General features: G+C 46.9%; 1 protein-coding gene across 3 annotated transcripts in view; it reads right to left on the bottom strand.

The window, feature by feature from the left end:
* Positions 1–536: 536 nt before the first annotated feature.
* The window catches only part of RAB11FIP1 (RAB11 family interacting protein 1), a 39,755-nt gene continuing 23,462 nt past the window's right edge, over positions 537–16,829 (bottom strand). The window contains exons 3-6 of one of the 3 annotated variants that reach the window (XM_023214561.2): positions 13,918–14,725; positions 10,665–12,566; positions 9,807–9,915; positions 537–2,107 (exon numbers count right to left, since the gene is read on the bottom strand). In XM_023214561.2, the coding sequence (XP_023070329.2) occupies positions 1,889–2,107; positions 9,807–9,915; positions 10,665–12,566; positions 13,918–14,725 (3,038 nt within the window). In that variant the 3' untranslated portion in view covers positions 537–1,888. Of the gene's footprint in view, positions 2,108–9,806; positions 9,916–10,660; positions 12,567–13,917; positions 14,726–16,829 lie in introns of those variants that run through there. The other 2 variants (XM_023214563.3, XM_023214562.2) reach the window with 2 other exon arrangements.

A 16,829-nucleotide genomic window follows, 5' to 3' on the forward strand; every position in this document is an offset into this window, starting at 1 on the left:
GAAGGCTGAGGCACTTCTGTTTTCTTCTGTTATTTTTTTTTTTTTTTTTTTTGAGACGGAGTCTCGCTCTGTCGCCCGGGCTGGAGTGCAGTGGCCCGATCTCAGCTCACTGCAAGCTCCACCTCCCGGGTTTAGGCCATTCTCCTGCCTCAGCCTCCGGAGTAGCTGGGACTACAGGCACCCGCCACCTCGCCCGGCTAGTTTTTTAGTATTTTTTAGTAGAGACGGGGTTTCACCGTGTTAGCCGTGTTAGCCGTTTCACTCCTGACCTCGTGATCCACCCGTCTCGGCCTCCCAAAGTGCTGGGATTTCAGGCTTGAGCCACCGCACCCGGCCTGGCATTTCTGTTTTCTACTGACTTTTCACTTTTATTAACTACATTAAGCCCTTCACTACAATTTCCCCAGTATCCCAGAAATAATTTGGGTTTCCTTTTGGGCAGGGAGAGAAAGTGTTCAAAGGACAGACATGCAGATGCGGTTCAATCCCTTTGTGGTCCAATCCGTGGTCTCCTGTCCCCTGCACAGTGAAGGAGCTTCTTTCTTTCTTTTTATTTTTATTTTTATTTTTTTTAAGTCGGAATCTTAAAAAAAGTGGCCAGGCTCTTTAAGAGTCTTAAAAAACCTCTTGCCCAGGCTGGAGTGCAGTGGCATGATCTTGGCTCACTGCAGCCTCCATCTCCCAAGTTCAAGTGATTCTTCTGCCTCAGCCTCCCAAGTAGCTGGGATTACAGGCACGCACCACCACGCCAAGCTAATTTTTGTACTTTTAGTAGAGACGGGGTTTTGCCATGTTGGTTAGGTTGGCCTCGAACTCCTCACCTCAAGTGATCCACCCTCCTCGGCCTTGCAAGGTGCTGGGATTACAGGCATGAGCCACTGCGCCTGGCCTGAAGGGGCTTCTTCATCTTGGGGAGTTGGTGGACCCTGTCTCTGTCCCTCACAAGGAGTGTTGCTGAGGAAACCAGGGCACTGAGCAAAGGCACAGGGGGAAAAGGCCAAACAATCCTATTGACATCATTCCACACCTGCCAGAACTGTATTAGCGAGTGTGTGGACCACCCAAGCAAAGCGCTGAACAGGCTGGTCTAGCCAGCAGGAACCTGGCTGTTCATAAGAAGAGGGGCTTTAACCAAGTTCCTCGAATTGAATAAAGAGTAATTCTTTTAATTCCTGAATTCTACTTTTCCAGTCTCCAGTAAAAGGGCCCTGGATCTAAGCAGAACATATTTTAAGGCTAGAGAGTAGTAGAAGTTGATGTTTAAAAAAGGCCGCTTGTTCGAAATCCGAAAGGCACACTCAGAGGCTTACTCTAAACACCCCTGCTCCCATCAAAAAACAAGACCCAAGTTTGAGAAGCTGGGTAGGTTTACATTGTACAAAATTTAACATCTGCAGCCAAAAGCCACACCTGAGCTACTCAAAAGCCAAGAAAGTATGTGTATGTAACACAGCACCAATGGCATGGTCCTTTTTTCATTTAAAGCTTTCTCAGGTAAGCTTTAAGAGCTGGAGGATACATATTGAAAAAAATCTCAGTATGAAAGAAAGAAAACCCCAGTGTTAAAATACATGAATATCTCCTGTGCCATCTGAATCTCTGGCTCAGGATCAGATCTTATGACCACGTCTCTCGTGGGCATAAAATATTTACAACCTAGTTAAAGGCACAGTGGCATTTAAAAATAAAGCCCTGGGAATGTATGGTAAAAGATTCATTGTAATCATTAACCTGGCTTCCATTGGTAGAATTCACTCTTGCCAGATAACATGTGAGGGAGACAGTGATTCGGAGCCTGCTGGTGGTTATCAGGCAGGGCGAGTCCTTGACCCCTAGAGCAGGTGAAAGTGAAGTCACAAAAATGTCTCGGTGTTTTTTTTCTGCTGATTTACATCTTTCCTGCTTTTTTGCCAACCTGACTCGGGACGCGGAGGATATTGGGGGTTTCTTCCATAACTCTGACAAGCAGGTTGTCAATGTAGTCTTCCAGCTCGCGGACCTGGAACTCCTTCTTGCTTATCGTTTCCTTCTGTTTGAGGACCAGCTGGATGAGCTCATCATGGGTCAGCTGTGCGTACGCAAATGCAGGGTCCGAGGGGCTGTATTTCTTTGGAGAGGGGGAGAAAGTTGGGAAAAAGGAGTTACAAAATCAGCACAGAAATCTAAAACCTAAAAGAAGTACAAACAAGGAAAAAGTGACTAGTGATCTGGGTTTCTTGGGAATCCATTTTCTTTCTTTTTTTTTTTTTGAGACTGAGTCTCACCCTGTCACCCAGCCTACAGTGCAATGGCATGATCTCGGCTCACTGAAACCTCCGCTTCCTGGGTTCAAGTGATTCTCCCATCTCAGCCTCCAGAGTAGCTAGGACTATAGGCATGTGCCACCATGCCTGGCTAAATTTTGTGGGTTTTTTTTAGCAGGCACAAGGTTTCACCATGTTGGCCAGGCTGGTCTTGAACTCCTGACCCCAGGTGATCTGCCCGCCTCAGCCTCCCAAAGTGCTGAGATTACAGGGATGAGCCACCATGCCCAGCCAGGGAATCCATTTTCAGTTTATGGTGAAAACAGGTTGTTGACTGATGAAGTTTTCTGGAAAGGGCCAGATAGCACATATTTGAGTCTTTGCAGGCCACAGATGGCCTTTGTTAATATATTCTTCCTTGTTTTTTTTTTATTTGTTTGTTTTGTTTTATTTTGTTGTATGACCTTTCAAAAATGTAAAAACCATACTTGGCTCACAGGTCGAGGACCTCTGGACTTGACTCTGGGTTTGGATTTTAAGCAATGCCATCATGAGAGGACTCCGTTCTCCAAATGAGTGCTCACTCCTCTGGGAACACTAGGAGCTCACACGACCAAACACCAGTGCAGAGCTGGAGACGACTCCCAAGCCAGAGGGGGCCCAGGAAGACATAGCTGTGACAGCAGGTGCAGGCGGCAAGAGCTCTCCTTCCAGGGCAGCAGGTCGAGGTCCAGCCCAACTGTCTGCTCCTGCCAAAGCTGTGCTTAGAAGGACTCGGTGAGCAGGTGGATGCAGAGGACACCCAGGGACTCCAGTTCACATCACTGCATACTTGAGAAATATGCGGAGTCAGAGCCAGGTGCCATCATGCCCTGTCCTCACCCGTGGCCATCTAGGCATGCCCTTGGGTCCACAGCGGCCTGTCCCAGAGCTGAGTGTTCTGCTCCCGAGGAGAGCACACACCCTGTGGAGTCACTGTGCTTTATCAGCATTTGTGATCTGAGGCCCCTGCCAGCCCAAGCAGCCTGAACCAGGAGGACACGCAAGATAAAGCTTACATGAAAAGTCACACGCTGTGCAAGTCCCCAGTAAGGAAAAAAAAAGTGACTTTTCCTGAAATCTGTAGCCTGAGATTTACATGTTTAAAGAATCCAGATGATTTGCCGGCAGAGTTCTGAGGCAGGAATAGCTTTATTGCCCTGAGGGTCTAACGGTCTCACTGTCTACCAGGAAGGCCAAGAGACTACCTTCTCCAAGAAGAATCAACACTTGCTCCTCAGTGACATGATAGAAGCCCCAGTTCAGTCCGGTGACGCAAACTGCCTGGACACGAGCCAGAAGTCAAAGGAGGGATCCCAGTCCTCCCATCCTGGCCAGGAACAAAAGCACGATGATGGCGGTACTAACTTAGAACACAACAGCAATGTTTCCGTAGACAGAGTGAGTTCAACCCCATACAGGCTGCACATTCAGAGGCGAGACACTGGACTGCTTTTCCAAAACCTGCTTCTCCCCTAATCTTTGTTTTTGAAAACTATGAAGGCACGCATTCATAGCGCACCTTCTCTGGACCTCAGTCACTGTAGATGTGACTTCCAAAACAATATTTCATTGAAAAGTTGCATGTCTGGAAAAAAGTCCTAGAGATTGGTTGTACAACAATGTGAATGTACTTAATGCCCCCCCCCCTTTTTTTTTTTTGCCCCCATAGAGACGGGGTCTCGCTATGTTGCCTGGGCTGGTCTCAAACCCAAGCTCAAGTGATCCTCCCACTATGGCCTCCCAAAGTGCTGCGATTACAGGCATGAGCCTCCACACTCAGCCTTACATTTTATATCAAGAAAAAAAGAGTCACCTTTGTAAATCATGGCAAAGAGTATGTCCTCAAGGGATTTTAGATTATATTTCTATCATATAAGGATCTTATTTATTTATTTATTTATTTATTTTTTAAAGTTGCAATACATAACATATTCTGCATGGAATTTGAAAGAGAGAGGGATACAGAGGCTGACACCTGTAGGGTGTCATATAATTAATTCCAACACCTAACATTTGGGTCTCTTTATTTTTCCTGGGATTCTTTTTTTTTCTTTTTTTGAGACAGTCTCACTGTGACACCCAGGCTGGAGTGCAGTGACACGATCTCAGCTCACTGCAACCTCTGCCTCCTAGGTTCAAGTGATTCTCCTGCCTCAGCCTCCCGAGTAGCTGGGATTACAGGCACCTGCCACCACACCCAGCTAATTTTTGTATTTTTAGTAGAGATAGGGTTCTACCATGTTGACCAGGCTGGTCTTGAACTCCTGACCTCAAGTGATCCTCCCGCCTCAGTCACCCAAAGTGCTGGGATTACAGGCATGAACCACTGAGCCTGGCCTTCCTGGGCTTCTTGATGATACGTTTTATAATGTCAGCCTCATACAAAGTAATAGTTTTACAGCTTTGTACTATTTAGTAAGCATTTTTTCCATCAAAACATTTTAGCAAAACTTGCTTTTCTAGTGGATGCTTAAAATCCCATTATATTTTAACTATTCCTCTATTGCTGGGTATTTATGTTGTTTTCAATTTGTACAATTATATATAACATTTTAATCAAAATGCATGAACATAAATCTTTGGCTACATCTCTAAGTACTTCCTTAAGATAAATGCCTAGAATTGAAAATGTGTACACACTTAAGGTACTTCATACGAACCATCAAACAGCTATTTAATTTGGATTATGTAATTCAAAGGGAAAAAGGATATAAAGGACTTTAAAATCATTAGAAGAGCTTAGTTTTGCGATATTAAAAAGTTATAAAACAGGGCCAGGCATAGTGGCTTATATCTGTAATCCTAGCACTTTGGGAGGCTGAAGCAGGTGGATCACGAGGTCAGGAGTTCGAGAACAACCTGGCCAACATGGTGAAACCTCGTCTCTACTAAAAATACAAAAAATTATCCAGGCATGGTGGCGGGCACCTGTAGTCCCAGCTACTCGGGAGGCTTAGGCAGAAGAATCGCTTGTACCCGGGAGGCGGAGGTTGCGGTGAGCCAAGATCGTGCACTGCACTTGAGTATGGGCAACAGTGCGAGATCCTGCCTCAAAAAAAAAAAAAAAAATCATAAAATAATCCAGCATCATAAAAAGTGAGTAATGGCCTTGAAGAAAAAGCACAGAGAAAATACCCACAAATGCAAGAAAGAATGGTGCCCATTGTCATGTATTTCTCACCAGGATTCTTACCCTGGACTTTTCCTTTTACGTAGTTGTGATAATGACATACACTCAAATGTGCATCCACCTTTTTCCATATCACAGATGATTTTTGGATCTAGTTGGCTTTATTTTAAAACGGAAATGTTAAAGCCACCTGGGTAAATAAGACACTGCCAGTTATAAATCATCTATAAAGGATGGAGGCCCTAAAACAACAACCAAGAAAAGAAAAAAAAATCACTGTAGTAATGATCCAGCTAGCTTTTCATAACTTTAGCTATGCAATTTCTTTCCCTTAAACCTCTCTTACTTTGCAACATTCCAAAGAGTAGGTATCTTTATAAATACTGTCTTATGCCTTAACACACAACATCTATCATGCGGCAGGCCAATAGCAGAGTCTCCAGGAAATGTCCCATATTTACCCAGAATGTTTACTAGGCATGGTCCAGAACCAAGAGATGTGTTGCAGGCAGGCAGCAGGGCGGCAGTCAGGCTTATAAATCATGAGCAAAATAAGCAGCAGTTGCCTTTGTTTTGAGCTAAGTTATTCTCTTAGGGCCAGGAGATAAGCCATTGAATTAAATGAGCTTTGAAGAGGAAATAACATGGTAGCCAAAGGTCTTGCTAACTTCCCAGAAACAAGGTGTTTGTTTCTCTTTGGAGCCACACTGCATTCCACAGTAAAGGAAGATGGATGGGAAGCTGCTGAATGACTCTAGTTTTCATTGCTGTCCTTTTATCCCATTTCCTGATAAGTATCATTAACTCCAGGAAGACAAGTGCTGCCTCTTCTATCTGCAACAACCACACAGAAGCCAGGCAAGCTGGTTGACATACTGTACATTTTTAGGCTAGGGCTGAAATGTATTAGGTACACAGTTCTGGCTGTGGCTGAAAATTTTGAGATCAATGCTTACCACCTGCCCCGTCAATGTGTTCTACAAAGAAAGAGTAGGGGCCGGGCACAGTGGCTCACACCTGTACTCTCAACACTTTGGGAGGCCAAGGCGGGTGGATCACCTGAGGTCAGGAGTTCGAGACCAGCCTGACCGACATGGTAGAACCCCGTCTCTACCAAAAATACAAAAAAAATTAGCTGGGTGTGGTGGTGCATGTCTGTAATCCCAGCTACTTGGGAGGCTGAGGTTTAAGAATTGCTTGAACCTGGGAGGTGGAGGTTGCAGTGAGCTGAGATCACACCATTGCACTCCAGCCTGGTCAACCAGAACGAAAATCCATCAAAAAAAAAAAAAAAAAAGGAAGGAAGGGAGGGAGGGAGGGAGGGAAGAAAAGGAAGGAAGGAAGGAAGGAAGGAAGGAAGGAAGGAAGGAAGGAAGGAAGGAAGGAGAAAAAAAAGTGGGGCAAGACAGCAAGAAGATGCTAACTTGTTTTCAGCAATCATCAGTTATGATTGCTTGGCTTCTTTTACCAAAAACTTGGACCTCCAGCTTCCTATGAACCTTTATCCCAGCTCTTACTGGTAGACGTGCAATGAAGCCAGAGGGAATAACAAGTACCCAGCACTTGAAAAACACTTTCAGCCAAGCATGGTGGCGCATCTGTAGTCCTGGCTACTTGGGAGGCTGAGGTAGGAGGATCACTTGAGCCCAGGAGTTCGGGGCTGCGATAAGCTATGATTGCATGTGTGAATAGCCATTACCTGCCAGCCTAGGCAACAGAGCAAGACCCCATCTCCATTAAAAAATAAAACAAAGCTAGGCATGATGGCTCATGCCTGTAATCCTGGCACTTTTGGAAGCCAAGGCTGGTGGATCACCTGAGGTCAGGAGTTCGAGACCAGCCTGGCTAACATGGCAAAACCCCATCTCTACTAAAAATACAAAAATTAGCTAAGCATGGTGGCAGGCACTTATAATCCCAGCTACTCTGGAGGCTGAGGTAGGAGAATTGTTTGAACCCGGGAGATGGAGGTTGTGGTGAGCCAAGATGGCACCACTGCACTCCATCCTAGGTGACAAGAGCAAAACTCCGTCTCAAAAAAAATAAAAAAAACAAAAAAGAAAACTATTCAATATCCAGAGTCCCTGGGACTGTAAAATCTATGATGGAATGAAATTTTAGCTGCTCTGAACTAAAATAAAAATAAAGTGTATTTCTATAGACTGCAGTTCCCAGTGTCAGTTGGGAAGTCCCTCTCTACATATTTGAAATACAACATATCCTGCCCACTAAAGGTCACCAATCCCTCAGTAAATCATTCTCTTCTAGTCCAGATAATGAGTTGAAGACCAGGGATTTGCAGCAAGACAGTATTCTAAATCCTTCAGATTCTAGAACCAGAAAGGGCAGGATGAAGACACTCCCAAGCAGAGTTCATCTGGGAGGCTGGTTTTGTTTTGTGGAGAGTTGTTTTTTAATATGAGCCCATACTTTTCAAAGAGAAGAGACCCTCCAAATGAGCAAGATACTTCCTGGAAATTTAGCTTAAGGAAATCATCTAAAAGAGGAGAAAAAGTTCCATATAGAAAATTATTGACTATAGTGTTAATTCATACTGAAAAACAGAAAACAGGCTGGGCATTGTGCCTCACACCTGTATCCCAGCACTTTGGGAGCCCGAAGCAGGTGGATCACTTGAACCCAGGAGTTCAAGACCAGCCTGAGCAACATGGTGAAACCCCATCTCTACAAAACACACATAAATTAGGCCAGGCGTGGTGGCTCACGCTTGTAATCCCAGCACTTTGGGAGGCCGAGGCGGGCAGATCACAAGGTCAGGAGATCAAGACCATCCTGGCTAACATGGTGAAACCCAGTCTCTACTAAAAAAAATACAAAAAATTAGCTGGGCATGGTAGCAGGCACCTGTAGTCCCAGCTGCTTGGGAAGTTGAAGCAGGAGAGTGGCGTGAACCCGGGAGGCGGAGCTTGCAGTGAGCAGAGACCGTGGGCCACTGCACTCCAGCCTGGGTGACAAAGCGAGACTCCGTCTCAAAAAAAAAAAAACAAATTAGCCGGGCGTGGTGGCGCTCGCCTGTAGTCCCAGCTACTTGGAAGGCTGAGGTAGGAGGATTGATTGGGCCCAGGTGGTCGAGGCTATGATGAGCCGTGATCATGCCACTCCATTCCAGCTTGGGCAACAGAGTGAGATCCTGTATCAAAAAAAAATTTCCTGATTTTGATGAATCTCCTTACTGTTAGGAATATTTAGGGGTAAAAGGAGCATGAGATAGGCCGGGCGCAGGGGCTCATCCCTGTAATCGCAGCACTTTGGGGGGCCAACGCAGGCGGATCACCTGAGGTCTGGAGTTCGAGGTCAGCGTGGCCAATATAGCAAAACCCTGTCTCTACTAAAAATACAAAAATTAGCTGGGCATGGTGGCGCATACCTATAGTCCCAGCTACTCAGGAGGCTGAGGCAAGAGAATTGCTCAAACCCAGGATGGGGAGGTTGCAGTGAGCCAAGATTACACCACTGCACTCCAGCTTGGGTGACAGAATGAGATTCCATCTCAAAAAAAAAAAAAAAGTTCCCTGATTTTGATAAATGTCCTTACTGTTAGGAATTACACAGTTAAGTATTTAGGGTTAAAAGGAACATGAGGTACACAACTTACTTCCAAATGATTAAAAAAATAAAATTATGCATACATCTGCGTGTGTATATTCAGAAAGAGAGAAGGTTGGGCAGAGGAAGCAGAGAGGATGAGACTGATCGGCAAATGTGGTCAAATGTTAACCACTAACAAACTGGGAGGAAGGGTTTACAGGAGCTCTTTGTACTGTTCTTGCAACTTTGTTTTAACATTTGAAATTATTTCAAAATAAAGTTACCAGAAAAGTATATCTATGCAATGATTGCAATTATCAGAATTTTACATTCTTGCCAAAGGAAAGGAAACAAGAAGGAAAAAGAAAATACCTGACCTGAATGGGCCAGATTGTGGGTGACATTTTCTTCTCATTAAAAAGAAGTGCCAGGCTGGGTGTGGTGGCTCATGCCTGTAACCCCAGCACTTTGGGAGGCCAAGGTGGGAGGATCACTTGAGCCTAGGATTTCAAGACCAGCCTAGGCAACATAGGAAGACCCCACCTCTATTAAGAAGGAAAATGTTTAAATAATTTTTTTAAAAAAGAAGGACCAGCGTCAATCATGTTGCTTGAGACAAAAAAAAATTTAACAATAACTAAACAAGTAAACAAGTATAAGGGAATAAAGTAATTATCCAGTGGAATGTCTGGGGGCTTCCAAAGTTTACTCAAAGACTCCAGATGTATGACTAAGTGGTTCCTGGCACCGCCAGCTGCCCAGGGTGAGGTATACGATGGTGACTATGGAAACAGGTGCTCTGTCAATCCCTAACGAATGCACCAGCTACCCAGAAGACATACCTTCATCATGGCCTCGTTGTTCAAGTTCTCACTGATGATGGTGGCAGTTCCCAAGCTGGAGTTAGCAACCTTGGTGGTCGTTGCATTCATTGGCTTCACAGGATGAAGTCTAAAGAGAAGGGAAAAAGGATCTTTAGACCCTCCTGACATGGCAAAACTGAGCAACTGCCCACCACAAAGATGGCAGCCAGTAAGCTAGACAAGGGGCAGGTGGATCACATGCTGCCCTCATCTCCGGGCCAACACACTCCAATGTCTCAGTTCCTGTGGAAACAAAAGTAGTCAGGACTGGGCCGCCACATGCAAGCCAGCAAAGCACGTCCTTGCCCAGATGTCCTGATATCTTCATGGGACCCTTGGTCTTGTTATGAACATCAGAACATTAAAGGCAGTCTCTTATTTTTTGAAGTCAACTAGAGCCTAGGCGTTCACTGTAAAACTTTGCAGAGGCTTCTGTCCCTCCACAGTAAAGAGAGTTCAAAACAAACATACAAGCTTCACGTTGGGCAGTGCTTGAAGAAGTTTTTGACACTGCTAGATGCTACCACCGCTCAATGCCAGTTAGTTCTGAGACTGTTAAGATACTGGTGGCATTGCGTTTCTGCAATGTGAGCGCTCCAAATCTGACTGTGCAGAATAATTCCTAAGCTACATTTACAGACTACTATTATGTTCTTGCTATAAACGCAGCAGCGTCTTGAGGTATTACCACCACAAGGGGCAGCCCTACCAGCAGGACAGTGACAGGCGGGTTATCCTGTCAGACGTCTGTGTGGTTAGAAAGCCGTAACCTCTGCAGGTAGGAAGCAAAGGGGGACATTGCTGACATTTACATAGACAGTCTCCCCCATCTCTCACCTGTGCTTGGCTGACCCAGTTCCAGCGCCTGGCTGAGCTGAGACTGGATGTGTCTCCGAGGGTGAGACCCAGGCCTGGAGGAGTGGCTTCCTCTTGCCAAAATTTTCAACTCTACCAGCGGAGCCCTCTGCTGTGGCTTTTTTTTGAGATTCTGCTGTGCTGGTGTGGTGAGTGTCAGAATGTGCAGAGCTGGGGAAAGAGTATGTGGCAGGAAAGAGCTCAGAAGGGGAGGGGCTGGGTACAGGATTGTCCAGGGACGTGCCAGGAGGCGGGCTTGGACTCCCATTTCCCATCGGTTTTTCTTCCTCACCACCACTGGGGCCTGGCAGCTGTTCATCCAAGCTTGAGCTCTTGCCAAGATGTGATTTGTGAATTCCGAACTCTGTGGTCTGCTCTGAAGGAGCTGTCACAGATGCTTTGGGTGCCTGCAGGCTGAAATCACGCAGGCCCTCCCCCAGTGCCAACCTATCTGCCTTGCCACTGGGCCCCTTTCCCGTCTCAGGACAGGGGACTACCAAGCTCAAGGACGAAGCTCCTATGTCCAGAGTTGACGACTTTGCTGTCCCTCCATCAACTTCAACCTGATCTCTGTCATCTTCAACCTGATCTATTCTTTCATCATCCGACGCGACTTCAGGAATGGAAGGAAGGCTTAAGTTCAGATCAGCCATGATTGGAGATTTAAAATCTGAGGCCAACTGAAGGTCACTCAAGGGGTCAGACAATAAACCTTCATGGTCACTGGCTTTGCTCTGATACTGAGTCACAAGGGCATCCTCTCCCTCCATCCTAAAGAGTGGAGTGTCTTTCGCTGAGCTTGCTTCACTCATGGGGGCTTCGGAGAAACTCTCCTCCTGGGAGGGGAGGCGGAGGTGACCCGCCGGGGAGGCTGGCACACTGCACGTCGCTGGCCCAGGTGTGGTCACTGATTCCCTCTCTGAGTCCTCTGTGTGGGAAGACCCAGGAGGCTCTCCATCAGACACATTTCCAGCAACAGCCCATGCAGGGGTCAGCTCCTGGGTACAACTGCTGTGTCCTTCCACCAGCGGGACGGCCCTCTCTACCACCTCTTCTGTGAAGAGCTGCTCAGAAAATGACACACGCTTCTTGGTTTTCTTCTGGCCCTCACGGAGGTTCAGACCCATCTCTTCCAGCTTCTGCATCGTGGAATCAATGGAAGGGACCGATTCTCCCATGGGAAGAGGGGGTGCCGCTTCTTCAACTGCATCCCTAGCTTTGCTCCCCACAAGAGACCCAGCCTGACTCTCCAAGTCTCTGTCTCCTCCTGCCACAAGCTCCCCAATGGGGCTCGCAGCTCCATCACTGCTGAGTGAAAGGGCAGACGGTACCTCCTGGACCTCTCCAGATGATGGGCTGTAGTCTTGTTTTTTGCGGGGGAATCTTGGAAGTTCTTCCTCTTGTCGCCCCGTTTCAGGCTGCTCCGGGAGAGATTCCTCCAACTCAAGGCTGCTGGTGTACTTCTCTGTGCCTGTCTCACAGGTCCTGCCCATCAGAGAATTTTCTGTCCCTGTATTCGCTGGAATGGATGGCTGTTTGAAAAGTGATCCCAGGGCAGAAGAACCAGAATTTGGAACTGGAGTTAAACTCTCCGTTTGCAACTCTGCCTTAGGGAGCAAGGGTGGTTCTTCAGACTTGGCCTGGCCCCTATCTGTAAGAGGACAGCTTTCAATTGGAGTGGATGTGGAAATGGGAGCTGCTATGGGAGATGAGAGAGAGGAGAAGACAGAAGGACTCTCAGAAGACTGTGTGTCTGTACCATGTCCCAATTCAGAAGGGACAGGTGCCTGGCCAGAACTAGAAGGGAGAGGAGGAAGAGAGGAAGGGGAGTCAGCGGGGGAAGGAAGCCTGGCTGTGGGTTGCGCCTCCGGAGACACTTCCAGTCTGCAAAAAGGACAAAATAAAATCTGCAGGTCAGTGCAGATGCATCATGAGAGACAAAGAAAATACACAAAAATCAAGTCATTCACCAGGGGAGAACGTCTTTACATGTGGGGCAGTACCTTAAGAAGTTAAAAAAGGAACACTAGCCAGGTGCAGTGGCTCATGCCTGCAATCCCAGCACTGTGGGAGGCCGAGGCGGGCGGATCACCTGAAGTCAGGAGTTCGAGACCAGCCCAGCCAACATGGTGAAACCTCATCTCTACTGAAAAATACAAAAATTAGTCGGGTGTGGTGGTGTGCACCTGTAGTCCCAGCAACTCTCAGGAGACTGAGGCAGGAGAATTGCTTGAACCTGGGAGGTGGAGGTTGCAGTGAGCCAAGATCGTGCCACTGTACTCCAGCCTGGGTGACAGAGGAAGACCGTCTCAAAAAACAAAAGGAACACTAACACTTAACAGACACTTTTACAACCAAGCAGATCTGTCACACACAAGTCTTTTGCAATAGAAATGAACAGATCCCAGTAAAGATCTGGTTTCTTGTGGTAATTAACACAAGGCCCGAGCATTTGATTATTACAGGACAAAATGCACCTAAAAGTTTCAAAGTGGTTAAAGATGTTAATACAAAGCAACAGGTACAGATAAGTTTAAGAGGAACAGTGTGTATGTGTGTATGTGTGCATGTCAAAGTAAGCAGAATCTCTAAAAAAATAAATCTCTCACTCCCCAGACCACAGAAATATTGTCAGTGTCAATGTGAGTCACACAGAAAAGCAGAAGTCCCCAAGGCCAGTCCCCAAGTCTCACACTGGCTCTCACAACAAGGAGCAAAGTGGACACAGAGAACTGTCACTGTCACTTGAGAGAGGACCGTCACTGTCACTTAAGAGACCAAGGGTCTCTCATACCAGGAACCAATGCCAAAATGCAACGAGGCAGGATAACATCTAGGTCAAGGGGAAATGTGAGATAAGAACTTCGCAAACACAGGTACTGCACTTTGTAAACACGGGTACTGCATATACTACAACCCAAACCCAGTATTCCCAACTTGCAACACCCAGAATCTGCTACAAACCATTGCATTCCACTGAGATCTGATAAGCTGACAGAAAGGACAGACTATGCCTGTGGGGCAGTAGCTCTGGGCTAGGAAACATCACTGCAATTTGTACAGGGCAGGCCAGGCTGGCAGTAGGGACTCGTTAAAAAAATAATTTCGACCAGCAAACCTTTGGCATGTACAGGTACTATGACATCATGGAACCAGCAAGACCTGGTCTAACGTAAGCCTGAAAACCACCAATGGCGAGGTAGAAATGCCCTGCATGAGAAGAGCCAAAACTCACCGGGGCTTGACAGCTCTGGTCTGGGGAGCCCTCGGAGAGGAAACTGGAGGTTTCGGTTCAGACTTGGACTCCGGCTCAGCTTCTGGTTCTGTGATCTGCACATCTTCAAAGGGGTTCAGGGAGCTGCCCTGTCTGGAGACAACAGCTGCGGTATCTTTCTCGGATCTTCTCACAAAGTCTTCAGCAGGTCCCGACGCATCCTCCCCGGGCTTAACCCCCATCAGCATGCCTTCCTTCTCCCTCCCCAGGACCGTGAGAGGGTTTTCACCTTCACTGCTCTTAGTCACGTCCTTCTTCCCCGTCATCAGAGACAGCAAAGACGACCTCCTGCTCTCTGGTTTCTTGCTCTCCTTGGCTTCTTTTGTGGCCTCCGAGTTTGCGGGGGCCATGTTTTCCCTGAGGTCCCCACTGACCAGTGGGGCAGGTCGGTAGGACGGCAGGGTCATAGACTTCAAGGAGTCCTTGGTGGAAGATTCGGAGAACTCCCTGTCAGAAGACAGCCCAGCTCCTTCAGCAGGCTCCTTCCAAGACCCAGCCGCCAGGTTCTCCGTAGAAGAGAACAAATGCTTCTTTCTGAAGCCCCTGGGGGATGGGGAGGAGGATGGGCTGCTGTCCTTGGTCTCACCCTTGCCTTCTGGCTGCTCCAGGTAAACATGGTTCCCATTGATACAGACATTAGAGCGGGAAAGGACATCATTCTTAGACCGAAGGCCGCCAAGAAAGGAAAGTCCTTCCTTCTTGGGAAGGGTGAAGTTGACCTGGTTCAGTTGCTTAAGATCTGTACTCGCTGTTCTCTTGTGAGACATGACTTTGGGAAGAAAAACAAAGAACAGAAAGGGGATAAGATGTTAAACGGTTGGTTTGCAGTGTGGGGGCATCTGTCAATGTCTGGATACATTTCTGGTTGTCACAACTTGGAGGGCGTGTGCTGCTATTCGTATCCAGCAGGTAGAGGACAAGGATGATACTGAACATCTTACAATGTATAGCACAGTCCCCCACAACAAAGGCCTATCTATCTAGTCCAAACTGTCCACAGTGCTGAGGTTGAGAAATCCTGGATTAAACCAATGAAAAGGGCAGCAGTAGAGGGTAGAGTAGCAGAATCTAGCCAGTGGGAGGGATTCAGACATTGAAATTAAAGTTCAAAATACATAATTAACTCAGAGCTAAAGGAACCAGATTCCTTGAGGGTTAAGCACATCACAGGAACTCAATAACTACCTGATGAATTAATGAAATATCAGAATTACTATAAGGTTTCATGGTTTTACCCTTAAAAAAAAAAAAAAACTTTGAAGACACTCGTTCTATTAGCTCTAAAAGCTTGTACTAACGGACATCATTTATAGAGCCAGAAACTCTGGAAAAGGAATTTATGCATCCTTAGAAACCAGAGGGTATAATCCCAGCACTTTGGGAGGCCAAGGCAGGCAGCTCACTTGAGGTCAGGAGTTCAAAACCAGCCTGGCCAACATGGTGAAGCCCTGACTCTACTAAAAACACAAAAATTCGCCGGGTGTGGAGGTGGGCACCTATAATCCAAGCTACTCGGGAGGCTGAGGCAGGAGAATCGCTTAAACCCTGGAGACGGAAGTTTCAGAGAGCCAGGATCGCGCCACTGCACTCTAGCCTGGGTGACAGAGCAAGACACCATCTCAAAGAAAGAAAGAAAGAAACCAGAGGGCTTAGAAATAGAGAGGGCATCTCAGCTGTGGGCAGTGGTTCACACGGGTCATACCAGCCGTTTGAGAGGCTGAGGCAGGAGGATTACTTGAAGCCAGGAGTTTCAGACCAGCCTGGGCAACATAGTGAGATCTCATCTCTAAAACAAAAAATGTTTTTAATTAGCCAGGTGTGATGGTGCACACCTGTAGTCCCAGCTCCTCAGAAGGCCAAGGTGGGAGGATTGCTTGAGCCTAGGAGTTGGAGGCTGTGATAAGCTATGATCGTGCCACTGCACTCCAGCCTGGCAATAGAGCAAGACCCTGTCTCCAAAACAAACAAACAAAAACTATTTTTTCTTTTTTTTGAGACAGAGTCTCACTCAGTCGCCCAGGCTGGAGTGCAGTGACACAATCTCGGCTCACTGCAAGGTCTGCCTCCCGGGTTCACGCCATTCTCCTGACTCAGCCTCCTGAGTTGTTGGGGCTACAGGCGCCCGCCACCATGCCCGGCTAATTTTTTTTTTGTTATTTTTAGTAGAGACGGGGTTTCATCGTGTTAGCCAGGATGGTCTCGCTCTCCTGACCTCGTGATCCACCCGCCTCGGCCTCCCAAAGTGCTGGGATTACAGGCATGAGCCAACAAAAAATATTTTTAAAAAAGAAACAGATAGGGCTTTTTTTTTTTTTTTTTTGAGACAGAGTCTCACTCTGTCACTCTGTTACCCAAGCTGGAGTGCAGTGGCACGATCACAGCTTACTGCAGCCTCTACTTCCTGAGCTCAAGCAATCCTCCCAGCCTAGCCTCCTGAGTAGCTGGGACTACAGGTGTGTGACATCACATCTGGCTAATTTTTGTACTTTTTGTAGAGACTGGGTTTCACCATGTTGCCCAGGCTAGTCTCAAACTCCTGGGCTCAAGCGATCTGCCTGCCTCGGCCTCCCAAAGTGCTGGGATTACAGGCGTGAGCCACCATGCCTGGTTTTAGAGAGGGCATCTTCACCACTATCATCACCACCACCACCATGATTTTGTAACTGAGGAATTGAATTAAACTCTTTCTCTTAAGATTTGTCTGTTTCTGAGAGGATGTGGAGAAATAGGAACTCTTTTACACTGTTGGTGGGATTGTAAACTAGTTCAACCATTATGGAAAACAGTATGGCAATTCCTCAAAGATCTAGAACTAGATGTACCATATGACCCAGCCATCCCACTACTGGGTATATACCCAAAGGATTATAAAT

Source organism: Piliocolobus tephrosceles, chromosome 7, assembly GCF_002776525.5.
Source record: "Piliocolobus tephrosceles isolate RC106 chromosome 7, ASM277652v3, whole genome shotgun sequence".
Lineage (NCBI taxonomy): Eukaryota > Metazoa > Chordata > Mammalia > Primates > Cercopithecidae > Piliocolobus > Piliocolobus tephrosceles.